Genomic DNA, 18,615 nt, shown 5'->3' on the forward strand with positions numbered 1-18,615 from the left:
TAACTTTTTGGGCAAATGAGGTACCATAAAAAAGAAATATATTATCTGGGAATATAATAAAATTATGTATCTTGGAAGGACGATAACCAATGTACCTGGTGGGAGTAGCAAGGAACGACTAAGCCCGAACCTCTTTCACTAAATTCTCATAATTAATACAGAAATCGATATTACGAGAGTTCCTCTGAGTTTGATAAGCAGAGAGCACACTTGCAGCATCAAGCTAGCAGAGTGCTGGTAAGGCGTCCAGCTAGCTCGAAACGTAGTTACCTTTTATTTTATTCCTTTGTTTTTACATTATATCAGGTCATCATTTTGGATACCCTGGTAGGCCGTACTTTTACAATAATCTTCATGATGTGACTTGCCTACACTGAATTAGGTAAAGATTTTCATTATCCACACAAAAAAGATTCATGAACATCATTATAACTTTCTAAGAAAACCATTACGCGAGCAACAAGGGAGAACAGGCTGTGCCTGGATGATTAAGTGATTACCTTATCTAGAAGAATAGGTAATATATTTAAATGCTAAATCTTGATATAATATAGATACGAGTACCGAGGCAGGTAGCAAGCGAAAAGTTGAGCTCAGAAGTTATCTAATTAACATTTGTAAATGACTTGCGCTCATTAGCTAAAGCTTCAAATGTTTCTAAGATGACATAAATTTTAATGTGCTAATTGATGTTCCATGAAATGAATTAAGGACGATTTTAATAAAATGAAAACAATAATCACTATATTGTAGTCACAAAAGCTCTATTTTCAGTGAATTATTACATTTTCTAGGAGAGAATCGTCTCAAGTTATTTGCACTATTTCTAAGAATTTATCGGAGGTCGTTTCACAATAACGAATTTATGTAGAAACTTTCAGCACTAATGTTTTGATGGGGAGGTTTTTATTGCAGAAGAAAACGCGTAAGTCGTAACATTTTTGTTATTAGCGTAAAAGCCATTTTGTGTGAACTTTACCGTACCGTTGTCCCTGCGGGCATCATAACATAGTTTATTCGTCTACAGCGTAAGGAGCTGGGAATAGTTGGTCACTTAAGTAACTTTACTTAAGTAAATATTTCACTTTGCCATATTCTAATACCTACAAAAGGCAAGAGAGGGTCAATTTACAATGCGGCAGAGGGGAGTGAGGAGGGGTAATTTTAACTAATCGAAATATCATAGGTACATGTTTTTGCATTAATAACTAAAATGCCATGGGTCCAGTGTCTACAAATATATACAGATATACAGTACATATGTTTCAAACAGACAATAATCCTTACTCATATTTGTATTCTAGTATATCCAGTGCGAATGTTAGACTTCAAAAATAGCGACTTAAAAAGAAAAAGAGAAGAGAAGAAAATGTAATCGAGCTGCCAGTAACGACGAAAACCAATATATCATAATTTAGCACTTGAGGGCTCTCCAACAAAATGTGCCTTCACATTCACAACCACGAATAGGTCGTTGTTATGATCCCACCCTTTTACATACACGACATAAACGTATCGATCGATTCTATCTTGTAAGTATTAGGTAAGTTTGTATCGCATCGTCACTATAATGGTAGTTATATTATAATATACATAGGTATGTATACTTTCTAGTATGCTCGATAATGTAATCTTTTCATCATATTTCTTGTAGAATTCCTTTCGCGTTTTTGTCTGCACCTATAATCAGTCTGAGGCTGATTTGAAATGCCATATATTTCATAGGTGAGCAGTTCACCCAAGAGACTTACTGTTAAGAACTTTCAAATGAGTGACAAATATTGTCCAGTCTAGAGATGGGCCGAATATGGACTTTGCCGAATACGAATATTCGGCCGAACATTCGGTTCAGCTCTTACCGAACCGAACATTTGGCCGAATATTCGGTTACGCCATATTTTTAAAGCAAATGTTAAGATTAAAACTATGAAATGATTGATAATGGTTATACATACTACAACTATGTTCTTATGATTTAGTGGATAAGCTAAAACTAAGTTAAAACAACTCTGAACTCTGCTCAACTCTTAAACTACGGTTTTTTAATTTTTTTACAAAACAATTGTGTTTATATTTTGACGCATTTTTAGTAGTTCCTTAAAAAGCTACTAAAATAGGAGCTTATTATCCAATGGAATACGTAAGATCTTCATTAATTATTTACTTTGTATATTCGGCAATGCAACCGAATTATTCGGCAACGCAACCGAATATTCGGACCATCTCTAGTCCAGTCCCAGTAGTTATCCAAACAAGGCTTACCTCTACAACAAAGCCCAAATAAAGTTAAGACGAAAATATGCATTAAAATCTGTATGCGACGGGTGCTCGCATGAGATAAGAGGTACCGGGCAGGCGGACCTGTAATAAATCCTAGAGAACGCCCAAACTTCAGAGAATCCTTGTTGACAGAAAATTAGTTCAGAAAGTTAATTTATGAAGCATTAAAGCTGAGGGCCGGTTGTTTTTCTTTGTTAACGAATATTTCTACATTTATATATTATATATATCGTTGCTGAGTACCCACAACACAAGCCTTCTTGAGCTTACCGTGGGCCTCAGTCAATCTGTGTAAGAATGTCATACAATATTTATTTATTTTATTTATTATTTATTTATTCCACATAAAGTAATATACACATGGCGGTAAATTAAATATCAAAGATTTTCTTACATATCTATTATAACTAATGCTTGAAACAATACATATTAAAATAATAATGTAATAACATTGTATAGGCATGAGTAAGTTTTTCTCAAGCGAAATTCTGATAAGTATCCACAATCAAATGATGTTCGTTAAAAACATTCAGTAAGTAAAGGTGTTTATGGGAGAGCTATCCTATTTTCGAGTAAATCAAAATAATTTTCTTGCTGAGGTTTCTATTAGCAGCTAAAGTTTTGCAGAAATATTTCTACGCATAAATTTCGTCTCTCTCCTATATTTACAGTAGTCGTTCATCATGTTATTTATCATCTTAAGCCTAAGTCGTCACCGTCAGTCTTACTGGTATTATAGCTACCAGCTGACACCCTTTATTCACATAGCAAAGGACATTATTAAGTCATGTTTTACAATGTTTGCATTATTAAATAATGTCCAGTTATATATGGTAGGTGTTCAGTGGATACATGTAGAACTCAACATCATAGTGTAATAATGGAAAAAATGGATCAGTTACAATTGACCCCCAGTCGAGATTTGCCCCGCTGTACCTTATACTCATTATTTTTCGAGTAGGTAAGGTAATTTTCTAAATTCTAAAGCCATTTTATTTGTATTAATATCAAAACATTTGCTAAGCGGAAATCTTTAAATTACTTAATTTAGTAATTTTTAAATACTATTTTTGCTCTATTGTACACAGAACAGAGCCTTTTTAATAAAGATTTTTTCCCCTCACTAGCTCGGAAACACGTGTTTTGTCCTTTAATACCAGCGGGTAAAAACGCATTTTATCCACTAGTGGGTAAAGTAATTTGACCTTGAATAAAGTCAAATTAACTGCTTTAAAATTGATAAAAGTAGGTGAATCTAGTAATAAAGATGATTTACCACCTGTGGAACTACTGGAAACAGTGATAAATGCATTTTTTGCGTTGTAGTTTCCTCGCTATAGTGAGGGGAAAAGTTTTGTGTTACACTCGGGTGCAAATGTATTTTACTTCTCGTGTGTTAAAAAACTCACAAGTTCAGGATTCTATTCTCGAACCACTCGCTTCGCTCGTGGTTCAACTATAGAATCCTTTCACTTGCTCGTTTTTCAATTCCACACTCGGCGTTAAAATACAACTTTGCCCCCTTGTATAACAAATAACTATTTTTATTATATTGACGAAGAGAGTATAATGTATTACCTAACTTCTATTAAATTTTTACTATTCTTAGCAGCTTGTGACTAAGATTCAGTATAGTTATCTTCAAAATGCAGAGAGCTGGTGGCAAATAATTAAGAGCACAATTTTATTAACAACAACCATGTGATGCCTTTAATAGGCAGTAATAAATTGAAGGAGACATTCCATATCCCAAGTAGGTACAGATTAATACCCTCATGCTTCTCCGTGAGTAACTATAATAAGAGAAAATTGATCGTTTTTTGAAAACTGAACGTATGTGACGAAATAAGAAAAAGATAAACAGATATGATCAAAAAGTCAAAGACGACAAAAACTAGTTACGAAAGTGACAAATGAAGAATGGATGACAAAAGCATGGGACACAACGGGACGAGTTTTACAAAGAACGAATGGGACTATCCAAGAATTCTAAGACGATACCGAGAAAATGTAGACTTACAGTACAAAATTACGAAATATAATTTAGAATTGCATTTTTGACGGTAAATTCAGGCCTTTCCGCGTTCGTGAGATACGTTTAACTTTATTAAATATATTTTAATTCCGAATGATGGAAACCGGCGTAAATTGTAAATTAGTATCGGCACGAAACGAATCAAGTAACATTAAACAAGTCGCTTAATTTATAAAGGCGGACTGCACTTTGTTTGTTTTATAAAATGAGACCTCTAAGAAACCAGCCGGATTTAAAAATGCAGAGTACTAGTAACCTCTTGTTCTTTTGCGTAATATTTACTGTAAAATCGAAAATTGTACTGTACAATGTACATTGTTGGCCCCAATTTTAATTAGGCACTATCCCATTACTATATGGTACCTACTGGTTTTTACACAAATAATCGATCCAATTTTAATTTAGTACCTTAACGGACTTCTTTCGATTTTAGAATTTTATTTAGCTCCTGTTGTCTTATACAGACCATGCATAGTATAAATAATAAATAAAATAAATATTGGGGACACCTTACACAGATCAACTTAGCCCCAAACTAAGCAAAGCTATGGGTGCTAAGCGACGATATACATACTTAAATAGATAAATACATACTTATACACCGTGTTTCCGGTAACACTCAAAACCTCCGACACCCCAACTGATTTTTATTTTTTTAAACTCATCTAGAGTATTCATCTTTTAATCTGATGGTTACTTTTTTTTTAATTGAATTTTTAATTTTTTGTACAGCTCTACTTGACTTTTAGCTCTACACTCAATAAAATAATTGCTAACTTCCACCATAAACCACAAAACTATTTATTTGTGTACGTTACTGCAACGACATAAGGTTTACCAATAGACAGCTAAGATGTCACTGTAAAACACTTTAAAGCTTTGTCACAGTAAACTTCAAATTGGACAGGTAATCGCAGTAAGCAAATTTAAACCCAATGTTTAAAATGACAAGGTTGTAATTAGGTACGAGTTCAATTTGTTATGACTTATGATAAACATTAAGATTAAACTGACAAACAACGTCAAACTCGTAGCGAAAAAATAATCGTCCAAGTAACCAGCCAGTATTTATACCCCTAAATACTGAAAAAGGTAAACAACCTCTAGCAATGCGATATATACAATGTTGTCTTACGAGTACAATAGAATAGGCACGTAAAAAATAACTAATAATACAAATTTAAATAAAAATATTACCCCCATCAAGATATAGCTCAATCGATTCTACTCTCGATTCTGAACAAACTGTTTTCAGGTTTTTAGTGTTAAGTGAAACACGGTGTATACATAGAAAACATCCATGACTCAGGAACAAATATCTGTGGTCATCACACAAATAAATGCCCTTACCGGGATTCGAACCCAGGACCGCGGCTTAGCAGGCAGGGTCACTACCGACTGAGCCAGACCGCTCGTCAAGTATTTCATGTATTTACATTAGTTTAACGTGAGGGGAGACTTTATCGTATACTTACATTAATTTTATTACGATCGTTGGAATTTTATTAAACGCACACGTAAACCTTGAAGTAAATTTGTATTTAAACGCCAAATCTATGAAAGTCAACTCAACATTTTAGCCGCAACACGCCGTATCTCCTCCAAAATGTATTTTCCCCAAATTAAGAGCAAATACACCTACGTCATATTATCTGAGCTCGTGAGAGGGCTTTCATTATTGATAATAGATCCCGGGCCGCGAACAAATTTCGTTACTGAAGATTTCCGGGGTAATAACTCGTACTGATGAACTGATTATGTTAGAGAATACCAAGTGACTTTTAATGAACTTGAGTGAAAGAGTTCTAACTAAACTAACTATTTTGGCTCAGTGATCCAAAGTGAATCTTGGCCTCCGAAACGAGAGATCGCCACCTGTCCCGATTCTGCGCAGTGCGTAGCCTCTTGCCAGTCTCTGACTTGAAGCCGACGCAGATCCGCCACCACACTATCCTCTCAGATACCTAGGTCGACCCGTCGGACGGCCACCAGCCGGTCGACCCAAGAACGCTGTCTTGACAGCCCGATCGTTTCCCATTCTAAGTAAGTGACCGAACCAGCGAAGTCTGTGGGCTTTCGATCGTAGTTCACATTATATATTTTACAATATGATAGACATCAGTTTTCTACCACAAAAACAATTAATGCTTGTTGTCTTTGCGGAGCAAACTTACGTGAAAAGATCATCAGCTAAAAGCGATACAGGTATTAGGCGAAAATATCTACTGTACTTGTACAACCTACCTAGGAACCTACTGTAACAGACTCCCTATTTCACCCGACTGATAACCTGAAGTAACAGTCGTCTAATTGCATAAATTGGAAACAATTAAGCTAAAACATACCGACGAAACAAGCCATATTATATTAAATGAAAGATAATATAATTATCCGTATGCGTGAGTGGTTTCACTCTTCAATTACCATAATCATCATCATAAACTTAAGAGTTAATCTCTTGTCGGTGGAGTATTTTCCAACTTTTTCTATCCTGTGCCAGCTCTTTGACACTTTGATCTACTTTTTCTTTTATTTGGTCCATGTAGCTGCGTCTGGGCTTTCCTCGACCTCTCTTACGACCAATCCGTCCCACCAGAATAGTAATAAAAAAAAAAAATAAATAAATAAAAAAAAAAAAAAATCAATTACCAGCCTACCTAATTTTCAGTTACATCTATTGCGGGCATTAAAATAAGGTAAGTCCTTAAACAAACTTGGATTCCATTAAGGAAGATTTTAACGCTAAAACAAGTCAACATTTTTTCACCAACCGACCGCTCACACTTTTGAAAAATTTACGTCACGACTGCTGAATAATTCCCATCAGGATTATGTTAATCCTGGATAAGATATAAAGTAGAAATTGGAGTTGCCGAGTAAAAAAAAAAGCATTGAAGTGAAGATAAATATATATTTAAATCCTACAAGTAGGTGCTTGTTTGTGTGGCTCGGCATTTGAATGGCGGAACCTGAATGTGTAACATGCATTACCTACTCATATCATAAAGTACGCACAGTTTTGTTGGGCACCGGCCAAGACCATTGATTTTTCTCCCTCCCCAAAAGTCAAGACATGAAAGTACCTCCTAAGGAAACAAAGTGGTTTAAGTAATACGTAAAGATTTTCATAACTATTTCTAGTGTAATAAATATCGGATGTTAGATGTATGTAATTAAGTAATTAGGTCGTCCAAATCGACGACCGGTCCTGGGTTCGAATCCCGGTAAGGGCATTTATTTGTATGATGAGCACAGATATTTGTTTCTGAGTCATGGATGTTTTCTATGTATATAAGTATGTATTTATCTATTTAAGTATATATATCGTCGCTTAGCACCCATAGTACAAGCTTTGCTTAGTTTGGGGCTAAGTTGATCTGGGTAGTATCCCCAATATTCATATACATCAACCAATTAATAGTGTTACTCAGATTTAGGTAGTTTGTCTTTTAATGTGTATCAATTATGATGGTCGTCGCACAAACACAAATAAAATCATGTTACTTACGTCTGACAAACCTGTAAGATACAACTAAGAGCATAAAATCCACAGGAGAATTAGCCAAGATGACAATTCCTTCGGAGGGGTTTTCCATCAACGAATATCTTAGCTAGGTATTACAAGACTTCTCCCCGTATATATAGTTTCTGAGCACTGAGGAATCATTCATTTCTTTTACAGCTAATTATAGTGCTTTATATCCCTGACAGGACAATCTGTCGTCGGTAACGAATCGATTACGTAGGACACGAAAATGTACTCAGGCCTGACTTACCAGGTTCAGCCACCACAGGTCCGAGGGGGTCGAAACGAACGCGGTGCTCGACGGCTGCGCGTGCGGCGCACACCAGATCAGAGAAGAATCGATGTCTCCGCAAAGCCAATTCGTCTCGTCCCACTGGCGTAGCGGGCGGCTCAGTGGGCCTCTCGGTTGACTCAGGTGTGCCCTTTTCAAATACGTCATCGTCATCAGAGCTTGGCTCTTGAAAAGACTTCTGATCTCCACTTCCAGTACTAACACTCGTTTTAAGTATCCCCGTAGACTTACGTCGGCCGCCAGGCCTGACATCAAAATTCGTTTGTGCTAACTTTTGCTCAAGTCGCGCCAATTCTTCTAATGTAGCTGTATCTCGGCGATAATCAACAGAAAACCTTTTGAAATCCATGCGGCTTTTCTTAATATCCACCGAATATCTTTTTTTCATTAATTCACGTTTGTACACTTGAGCCAAGATATCATCATTGATAACATCATCAGCGGAATCATCCACTGGATTTGTGTCAACTTCATCAGATATTTCAATCTCACTTACGTCATTTGTACTCTCAGGAATACATTTATCTTTAACGGGAGCGTCTGGGGTAACTTTTTCTTGTACGATTTTATCGTTACAAGGTTTTGGCACAGCCTCATCTTTCAACTCACTAACTTCCTCCCCCAACTTTTGATTTGCATCGGCAACTTCGAATTCAGACATCGTGTCTATCTTTTCGGGTTTTGATTTACTTTTGGGTATCTTTTTAGGTCGCGCACAGCAACTTTTAAACATAATTAAAATATAAACAGTAACAATTCTTAAAAAACTTATTTATAACAAATAGAGACGATCTATTAAAATAGTCAAACATAACAATATACTATTATTTTTCTTAATTCATGTAAATGCTCATAAAGTTATGTAGTGAAGCAGTAATTAGAACGTTTCCCGCACGATGTAAGTATGTAGTTTAATATAGGGGTTGTTGTCGTCGGCGGCCGGCCGAGCGCTCGGCGGCGGGCGACTGGCGGACTGACGCAGGGACGATGCGCCGCTGCCGGGCGCATCAGCCACCCGCGCCGTCCCGCGCAACCCGAGGGACCCCTGTCTTATAGCCCACAAACACCGACTGCTTCAATCAACGCAAACCACCATAAATGTAACGCAAAGCTCCAACGTATCTCGATATCAAGTTAAACTGGCAAGAAACTCCGAACCGAGACAACGATTTGTGAACAGTAAGCACTCGACCCCACAACACCTACACAAATGTACCTATACCATACGCACAGACACATATTTCGAGCGTACATAACTTTCAACTACCCAAAAGCTCGCAAAAAACAGACGTGACTCCAAATCTACTTGCATAGCTTTAAGAAAGATCACGTGTAAAAATATTATGTACGTAAACAGTCGTAGTCGTAGGTCGTAGCATAGTATTTATTACTATTTATTATGCGAATGCGACCCTCGTTTTCTGAGTTAATTTTATATTTAACATAAGTATCTGTCTTTGTCACATCGCTGTAACGGGAAACAGATAAATAAAAGTGTTTATTAATATTTGATATAAAAATGGATTGATTTCTCAAGATCATAACATACATAATATATGTATCTAATTTTCACTTGGCGGTCAGGACCGCTCCTGACCGCATGAAGGCATTTTTTGCATATTTAATCGGCTAATCGCCATTCGACAACATTTTGCCCGATAGAACTGTCCTTGGAAACTGTGTCTAGAACGAAAATTGAATCTGGTAATAACAATAAGTAACTTAATCTTTAATCGAAATCTGGAGATGGAATGGGATTGGAAACTAAAATTTCTCCCACAGGGTGACATTTCATACGAAGGAGAAAATATCATTTTCCGCAACCCTGACATCGTCGGGAAAGAAAATAGGCTTCCTGAGAAATAATTATGTTTACTTTTATCGCCGGTCTTTCGTATTTAGGGTATTTTATGAAAATAATATTTAACTTAGATGGTAAGTCGTTCTAATCTAAGTACATATATGAAACGAATGATGCGGTATACAACTTGAATACATATGTAGCTTTCTGTGCAATAAGCACTTCAAATGCACTAAGGTTCCACAGTAAAGCAAAATAGGCTAGTTTCCTACACTTGAAATAAAATATTTAATGCATTGCACGAAATAAATCACCACATAATTAGAAGAAAAATATGGACAGTAGTTATTTTTAAACATAATTTCTATTTAATAAGTGAAAGAGAAAGATATAAAGTGAATGAATTGACCGTGACGTCACTCCTCAGTATTTCATAGTAATTCCATACTAACAAATCGTTTTGACAGTTCATAATAAAAAGAAGCTGATTTGACTAGTAGGAAACTAGCCTATTCTAACAGAACATTTTGATAAAACGCTTCCCATGGTGGCTTTTCTAGTGAGCTACGAAATGCATGGAGAAATTATGAATGAATTCATTGATAAATTCGCCATGCACGTGCAGCTCACTGGTACATAAAATAAGCTTTGCCCAAACGTTGACTGGTAGAGATTGCCTTATGGCATTTATTTCGCATATTTATGGTACATTGTGTCTATTTATTCAATAAAAATTACATGAAAGCATCAGGACGCTTCTGTGATGTAAAGCCACATACCTAATATTACATGTATGTATATATCGTCAAAATAAATTAGAACGTGTACAGCGATGTGCAATAGCTATTCAGAATTCAGAATACAGAGGCGTGGCGGCAATAGTGAATAGTGGTACTGAGACGACTATATTGACAATAACTCGCTGATAGTCATAGCCGTTTCGCGTTTACGTACCACTTAATCAGATGACCCATAGACATAGAAAAAATATAGACAGAAGATTTATTTACATTAAAATTTTTGGTGCCACTTAAATTCAACCTTGGGTCCAACCTTGGCACCAATCCTGCCAAAGAAAATCTCTTGTTCACGTCACGCTCCATTTTTAGACCTACATACACAACAGACTATTTGCCAAGATAATACTAGATACAGTAAGAGTTCACAATTGGCTTCGTGCGAAGTGCATAGAGGGGGTAAGCAAAGCGATCGCAGTGCTTGCGGTGGTCAAAATCGACACTGATTGTGGTTTGTCATCTATCAAAACTCATAAAATATCCAATGTTGTTTTGTTGTTAATTTTTGACATTTTCCACTTCAAGTTCACATGGTAGTGGGCGTAATTGTCGTGCACGTAGCCAATAGAGCCCGAATATTTTGTGATAGGCTACCCCGTCTACGTGTAGCGCAATTAGTGTTGCTCTGCATGTGCTCTTCTCGAAAATCAGAAACGTGCCGCGAATATTTCTATCTGTAATTTAGGCTCTCCGTAGGTGCATTAAGAGCAGAGAATTGAGTTTTTAAAAAGTCACCTAGCGCTTTTTTAGAGCAGAATACGGTTGGCAAAAATTAATCAGTTAATTGTGCCCTTTTTCTAGTCTAGGGACAGTAGGGACTTATGCCGATTAAAATTTAAAAAGGCAACGCTCATCTTTTTGTGTTTGGTGTGTTGTGGTGTTTCGTGAAAATGTCCCCGTATAATACACAATTTATAAAGGGGGCCATCGCACTACAGGTATTATTTTTTCCCCTCACTAGCTCGGAAACACGTGTTTTATCCTTCAATACCAGCGGGTAAAAACCCCATGATTGAGGATTAAGTCCGCCATTTGTACATGTTTCTTTGTTTGTGCAATAAAGTTTAAATAAATAAATAAAAACGCATTTTATCCACTAGTGGGTAAAGTAATTTGACCAATAGTGTAATTTGATTTGAAAGTCAAATTAGCTGCTTTCAAATTGATAAAAGTAGGTGAATCTAGTAATAAAGATGATTTACCACCTGTGGAACTACTGGAAGCAGTGATATACGCTTATTTTGCGTTGTAGTTTCCTCGCTATAATGAGGGGAAAAGTTTTGTGTTACACTCGGGTGCAAATGTATTTTACTTCTCGTGTGCGACGTCGTGTGTTAAAAAACTCGCAAGTTCAGTATTCTATTCTCGAACCACTCGCTTCGCTCGTGGTTCAACTATAGAATCCTTTCACTTGCTCGTTTTTCAATTCCACACTCGGCGTTAAAATACAACTTTGCCCCCTTGTATAACAAATAACTATTAAATCTTTAGAGTTCCGTACCAAAAGAAAATAACGGAACCGAAAATTAATAGGGTACTTCCTGTTGACCTATAAAAATAAAATTTGGCAAACAATATTTTACCTACAGAACAGATTTTTTTTTAAAACAAGATGTTAATAAATATATTAAAAAATCATTTGACACCCTCGTTGGGCGAGTTTTTTCTAGATACATGCACAGAAATATTCCCTAAGCACAGCACTAAATGCAATCGCTCTAGTTGAGCATTCGGCGGCTGCGGATAATGACACGCCGCTGGGCGCAAGTGGGACGCGTGTATATTACGTCCTAAGGCGCATTTCACACTGGAGCCGATTCGCAACTCGCTCTGAAGCTCGAGAAAGACAAAGCTATGTTTAAGCTTCCCATTTTCCCAATGACATCCGCTCATTGGGATCGCCGAAGTGCGAATCTCGTCCTGTGTAATAACCGCCTATCGATAATTGTTGATCAACCCTCGTGGCGCCTATAAACTTGGGAATTAATTATAATCTGCATCTTCCAGTTGTTCCTTCTGAAAGGACGGGTGAAGATCGGGCAGTCAAAAGAGCCTACTTGAGGAGACCGAATGGACGCCGTCCTGTTGGTCAGCCAAAATATCGTTGGGCGGATAAAGTGGAGGCGGACCTTCGTGAGCTCAGCGTCGGCCAAAGATGGCGTAAAGTGGCGTGCTCTTGTGTTGGAGGCCAAAACACATTTTGGGTTATCGCGCCAGCCAAGTAAGTAAGTAGTTGTTCATGCTTCCGACAGTTTCTAACTTCCAACATCCAACTATACTCCTGAGCTGATCAAGCCACTCTTCTCAACCCTTCGAAACCTTATCGATCATCATAACAAACAAACAACCTGGACCAAGGTACCTCTACCTATGTTAAACCATGTTCAAAAGATTAGTATGGGCTCTGTTAATGTCATATCGCTTTGTGTGGTAAGTACAACGCATCAGATGTCATTCCAGCTGCCCAAGAGCCCAACTGGAGAAATAACTCAGCCTTACAGAAACAGCAGCGGAATACCTAACAACACTAGTCCTACCTAATCGTAGTGTTGTGTCTGCTGGTGCTGGTTACCACCGCTCAATGAGGGTGCGGTGTATTAGGGCCAAGGGTGGATAAGCTCCGTACTACTCAGAGAGGTGAAGGGTCACGTAGTCAATGTTTGTGCCTAGCCCAGGCACCAGGGGGACCTCATGGGGTCATGGATCCGCCGCGCTTGGTTAGGGTCGGCAACGGGCATATACGCGTAACACCACAGGTCGGTTATTAGTGTCATTACTTTTCTGTTATTAAAATAAGTTCCTTATACAACGAAACGACCAATCCAGTCAAGCCACACGTATGTTCACTAAGGTAGGTAGAGTTTGTGAAGTTAGGACTTGTGGAGTTATCTAGGCCGTCTAGAGTTTGAAGTTTAGCTCTGATCAATCTACGTCAATAATGCCATGAGTGCCATGAACTTATTTGTGGATTTAGGTGTTCTGACAAGCATGGGTCCTTGTCTTGTCCTTGCTATTTCCCACGATATTTTTTTGCTGAATTCCGAAAGAAGATAATTAAATTGGGGACTACAAAGAGCCGCCAAGCGCATATTTTTGCAACTGTCGCAAGCTTTAGACGACATTTATTTAATTTAAATTGCAACTTTTCTAAGACTTTGCTACAGAACATAATTTAATTACAGGATTACACTAATCTATGACATCGTATAAATAGAATTAGACTTCCTATTAAAACATACATTATAAATTGAAATAGATATCATACACGAAAGAAAAAACGCCAAGGCCCACTGGTGGCCGAGCCGAGAATCGAACCCGGGTCTTTATCTTTAGCTTACGCGGCTAACGTCCATACCACTAGACCACCCGCCCTATCGCTGAATTTTGTGTATGATATCTATTTCAATTTATAAGTGTGATTACTTGAAAAAGAACAAATCAAAAAATATTTAATAAAATAATTTGATTTGTTACCCAGTTGTAAAACAGAGATGTTTAAATATACAGCTAATACAAGACACAGATACGGTCCGATACACACGTGTTTGGACCAACGCATGGCAGCATTACTCGCAAAAACTTGGATCCCTAACTAATAATAATAATAAGAGTTGTAGACGGCATACGTCGGCAAATCTGATGCGAACACATACAATTAAATGCATTGACATGATTCTCAATAATTTTCGTCAAAACTTGCATGAAGTATAAGCGGAGGCCCAGTGAGTATTGGCAATGTATGGCACTGATGGTGCTTCCAGACGGTTACATGTATTGTCAAAAATACACATCTTCTTATGAAATATCAAACATTGCTAACAGTAGGAGTTCTCGAACTAATTTGACACCATTTCAATAGAAAAGTCTACAAAGTTAGGGCAGTAAAAGTCTATCAATTTAAGAGGAAAATTTTTGCCTCTTTTTTAGTTATCATAAATCATTTTGTAAATATAATTATGATAATTAACATTTTATGCTGGATATGCTTCCTATGTGTAATGACACTGGAACAGCTTTTTTCAAGTAAAAGTGATGATGATCAAAAAAAAATACCAAAACATTCTCCTCAAGTGTGATAGTCAATACTTCGGTAATACCGAGCCAACACTGACATTGGCAAATTCACCCTGTAGCTGGGAGTAAAAGCCAAAGTAGGAAAAAAAAAGTAAAAGAGATTTTCATAACAGATTATAAATTAAACAAAAATAGCAAAGCAATGTTAAAATTTTTGATTATCATGGATTTGACGTCCGGTCTGGCCTAGCACATAGTGACCCTGCCTGCTAAGCTGCAGTCTCGGTTTCAAATCCCGATAAGGGCATTTATGCGTGTGATGAGCACAAATATTTTGTTAATAAGTCATGGATGTTTTCTATGTATATATAATAATATTAGTATGTATATAAGTATGTATTTATCTATATAAGTAAGTATATTGTCGCCTAGCACCTCTATAGGTGCTAGGTAAAGCTTATACTATTACAAGCTTTGCTTAGTTTGGAGATAGGTTGAAGGCTGTGTAAGGTGTCCCCCAATATTTATTTTATTTCCACAATGTAACACCTGATTCCATCAATTACTAACAGAAAGATTTTAATACTTCTCATTATTATATATAGAGTGGTTAAAAGTGGGTACTTACAGTAGAATATACATGCGTGTTTTTACTTCACAAATGGTATACTTATTTTAGTGACAGGTTTGCTAGGAGTCTGATGTGGCAAAACACAAATGGTGACAGAAGGCAGCTATATGACTGTGGCTAAGAAAGTTATGACATCTAGTAATTACTACTTGAGGCATAGGCAGAAACTGCTTATCTGCCACTATTTGTTTCATCAGCAACCAAACAATAGATGGCAATGTTAAGTGTGTAAATGTTATAATGGAAGGCAATTGTTAATGATGCAGAAATACTCATAGATCTGTAAAAATAAAATACTTGAACATGGCTTTAAATATATCTTGGAATACACTTATTTTTGTGAATAATAATGTTTTACTTGGTTTTACTAATCAATTTATTATTTATTCATAAATGACCTACTTACTTAAAATTCTAATTTAGTTACTAAGTGCCACAAAATTAGACCTTAATGAGAATAAAATGATATTGTGCAATATAAACAATTCACGTTCCTAGTAATCAATAATAATATATTGGGCATTAAGCTCCAGTATTGAATACTTAAATGAGTTCCATAACTAACAACACAAAGACAGGAAATCGCCAACAGGAAAGTTCTTAAATTTGGAGTACTTGTTTTAATACTAAGTTCGTTGTACTACTGTGTTAGCGGCCGGGTCATGATTATAATAAACTTTGGACGTAAAAATCTGACCGTTAACGACTGATACACAACTGAGCAATACAATATAAACAAACCAAATTTTATAAACACCATGAATGGTTAACACTGATTGTCGATTACTAGAATAAATACAACAAATCTGTAAATGCAAAATAAGGTTACACGTAACAGAAAGTAAACGCAACGAAAATCTGGATAAAATAAGTGAGCTTAATGGTTTAGAAAACACTTACGCGTCTCCGGTCTCTGCTATCAGCTTATATGAGGTGGAAACCACTAGATTCGCGTATATAAAACGATAAAAAATCAGTCTTGAGGTTAGTTGTCAGATACCGTTTGCCGTTTGGCGTTCCGTTTCGTTGCGTTTCGCAGCGCAGACGCTAGTTGACGCTACCCATGAAACATAGTTTTGCAGCCAATATGAGAGAAAAAACAATGTTTGTATTTATATTAATTCCTTGTTAATAATTCCCATGAATAAGTGGATGTTTCACGCTAAGTAGGCACCTTATTGAGATTGAACTGTCATATTTGAAAAATATTTTTAGGGTTCTACAGTACAAATGGAAAAACGGAACTGATTACTCCGTTCAACGCATCGCTTTGAACTTCAACATTTTGAACCCATTTATTAGCCTCCCTACAGACGAGTCTTAATTTTCATAATCTTAAAAAAAATTGTATGCAAACTGACACTGACAGATCTGTCAGTGTCAGTTTGAACTGTCAATTTGCATACAAGTTTTTTTTAAGATTATGAAAATTAAGACTCGTCTGTGGGGAGGCTTAGACTTATGGCATATTCTGTGCTTATGGTTTAGACTACTTGTAATATTCATTTGTTTCACTTTACATGATAATTAAGTTCACCTTTGTGTCAATTACTATTATGGCCCATTTTACGTTACTTGTCTAGGTACTTTAAGTCTGGAACAACGATCTTGTCTGTAGAAAAAAATACAATGTTTTTAAAACTGCATTCTTGAGCAATGGTTTCGTATTTGCATATTCCTGCTTCATAATTAATCATCACAATGCTGTCCATAGTATGGTTAGATAGCTTCACAATGAAGTATACCTGCTCGCAACAGGTCGAAAAGATCCGGTGCCGATGCAAGAATAAAGATCTTGTAAACTTCCTAGTTAAAAAACCTTATGATGGGGACCAATGGAAATTAGTCCATACATAAATGTTCTTTTCCATAGCAAAAATTGATCTTATGCTCATTGCATAAGGAGAGGACCTTTTATTTTTCAACACCACATAATCATTATTTACTGTCCAATAATTTCTGGGAGGAAAGTATTGCGGATATGAGTGCATTACAGAGGTAAATAATTAAAACACAAACGTAATAAAATTCATACTATTCTGTATTTAACAAAACTAAATAGATATCTCTATTACAACATATATAGCTTACACAATAATCCATAAAAATGTGTGCATTGATCACTTACATTATAATGCTTTGTTTGAAGGCACAGAAATTATGTTCTTGATATAGGCCAGAGCAATCATTTTGTTGCTATAGTATAGTATATGTAAAAAAGACAACAAGTAATTAATAAAGATTGGTAACCCTTTTACAAAAAACACACTCTTTTTTTAGAGAATAAAACATATTTAACTAATCTTTCTAGAATCTAGATAGTGTCTTGACAGAATCCGCCATACCATAAGGAGGTTTTTGGGCGGTAACATTGCTTGTATGTAATGTATTATTACCAGAGATCGGACAACTGGGCGTCATTCTAACAGCATAAGGTTCATTATTCCGAAAACCTCAGAAGCCCAAATACCAAAAGGTTTTATTACCTCACAATGTAACATTACCTTCATCGATCATCGATTAGAACAGCATATCAAGATTTACCTATCTTTATTACATAACTTGTCTCGAATAGTGTTGTATCATGCACTAGAAATTGCAAACACAGGTTATCTATTTTAATTACTTTTCTCTTTAAAGATTCATCATAAGAAATAAGGTCTATAGTGTTCAATTTCTTATACATACAAAATACTATACAACCAGGCAAAAAAAAGAGAACAAACTAAAAAAATAATATTATAGTGGTGTCCATTTCAAACCAATATACACGGTGTACCACGAAGAAACCGAATAGGTGTTTTTTTTTTTATAAAACACAAACAAATTGCGATATTTTGGATAATTTGGATTTGCGATAATTGGAAATGCATGGTTAAAATTTTTCAAGTTTCTCGAGTAAAATCGTATATGTAAGAAAACGTTGACTCGACTATGTAACCACTTTTTGCTTTCTACTCTTTTTTGCCAGGCTATACAAATATAGGTTACCTTAATTCAATCACATTACATAAGCAATAAAATAAATATAAATCGATGTTATTTCCTGTGATCTTTTTGCGTTACGTTGAAAACGTAATTTTGGAGCCTGGCAATTTTTATTTAATTAAATTATCTAACTTTATTCTTTAGTCTAGAAAAAAAAAGTACCTATCGTTGTTCATTAAAAAATACCTACATGCCCACGTTGTGTGACTAAATTCACAATAACTGACCCTTGCTTCACTTTTAATAAATGG

At 36.1% G+C, this 18,615-nt stretch overlaps 1 protein-coding gene across 2 annotated transcripts in view; it reads right to left on the minus strand.

Annotated features, from left to right (window-relative positions):
* The window catches only part of LOC125225348 (adenylyl cyclase-associated protein 1), a 58,959-nt gene extending 50,150 nt beyond the window's left edge, over positions 1–8,809 (minus strand). For both annotated transcript variants that reach the window (XM_048129016.1, XM_048129017.1), the window contains exon 1: positions 8,092–8,809. In XM_048129016.1, coding sequence (XP_047984973.1) covers positions 8,092–8,794 — 703 coding nt within the window. In that variant the 5' untranslated portion in view covers positions 8,795–8,809. The remainder of the gene's footprint in view (positions 1–8,091) is intronic.
* Between the last annotated feature and the right edge of the window lie 9,806 nt (positions 8,810–18,615).

The sequence above is a fragment of the Leguminivora glycinivorella genome, chromosome 4 (genome assembly GCF_023078275.1).
Source record: "Leguminivora glycinivorella isolate SPB_JAAS2020 chromosome 4, LegGlyc_1.1, whole genome shotgun sequence".
Taxonomy (NCBI): Eukaryota; Metazoa; Arthropoda; class Insecta; order Lepidoptera; family Tortricidae; genus Leguminivora; species Leguminivora glycinivorella.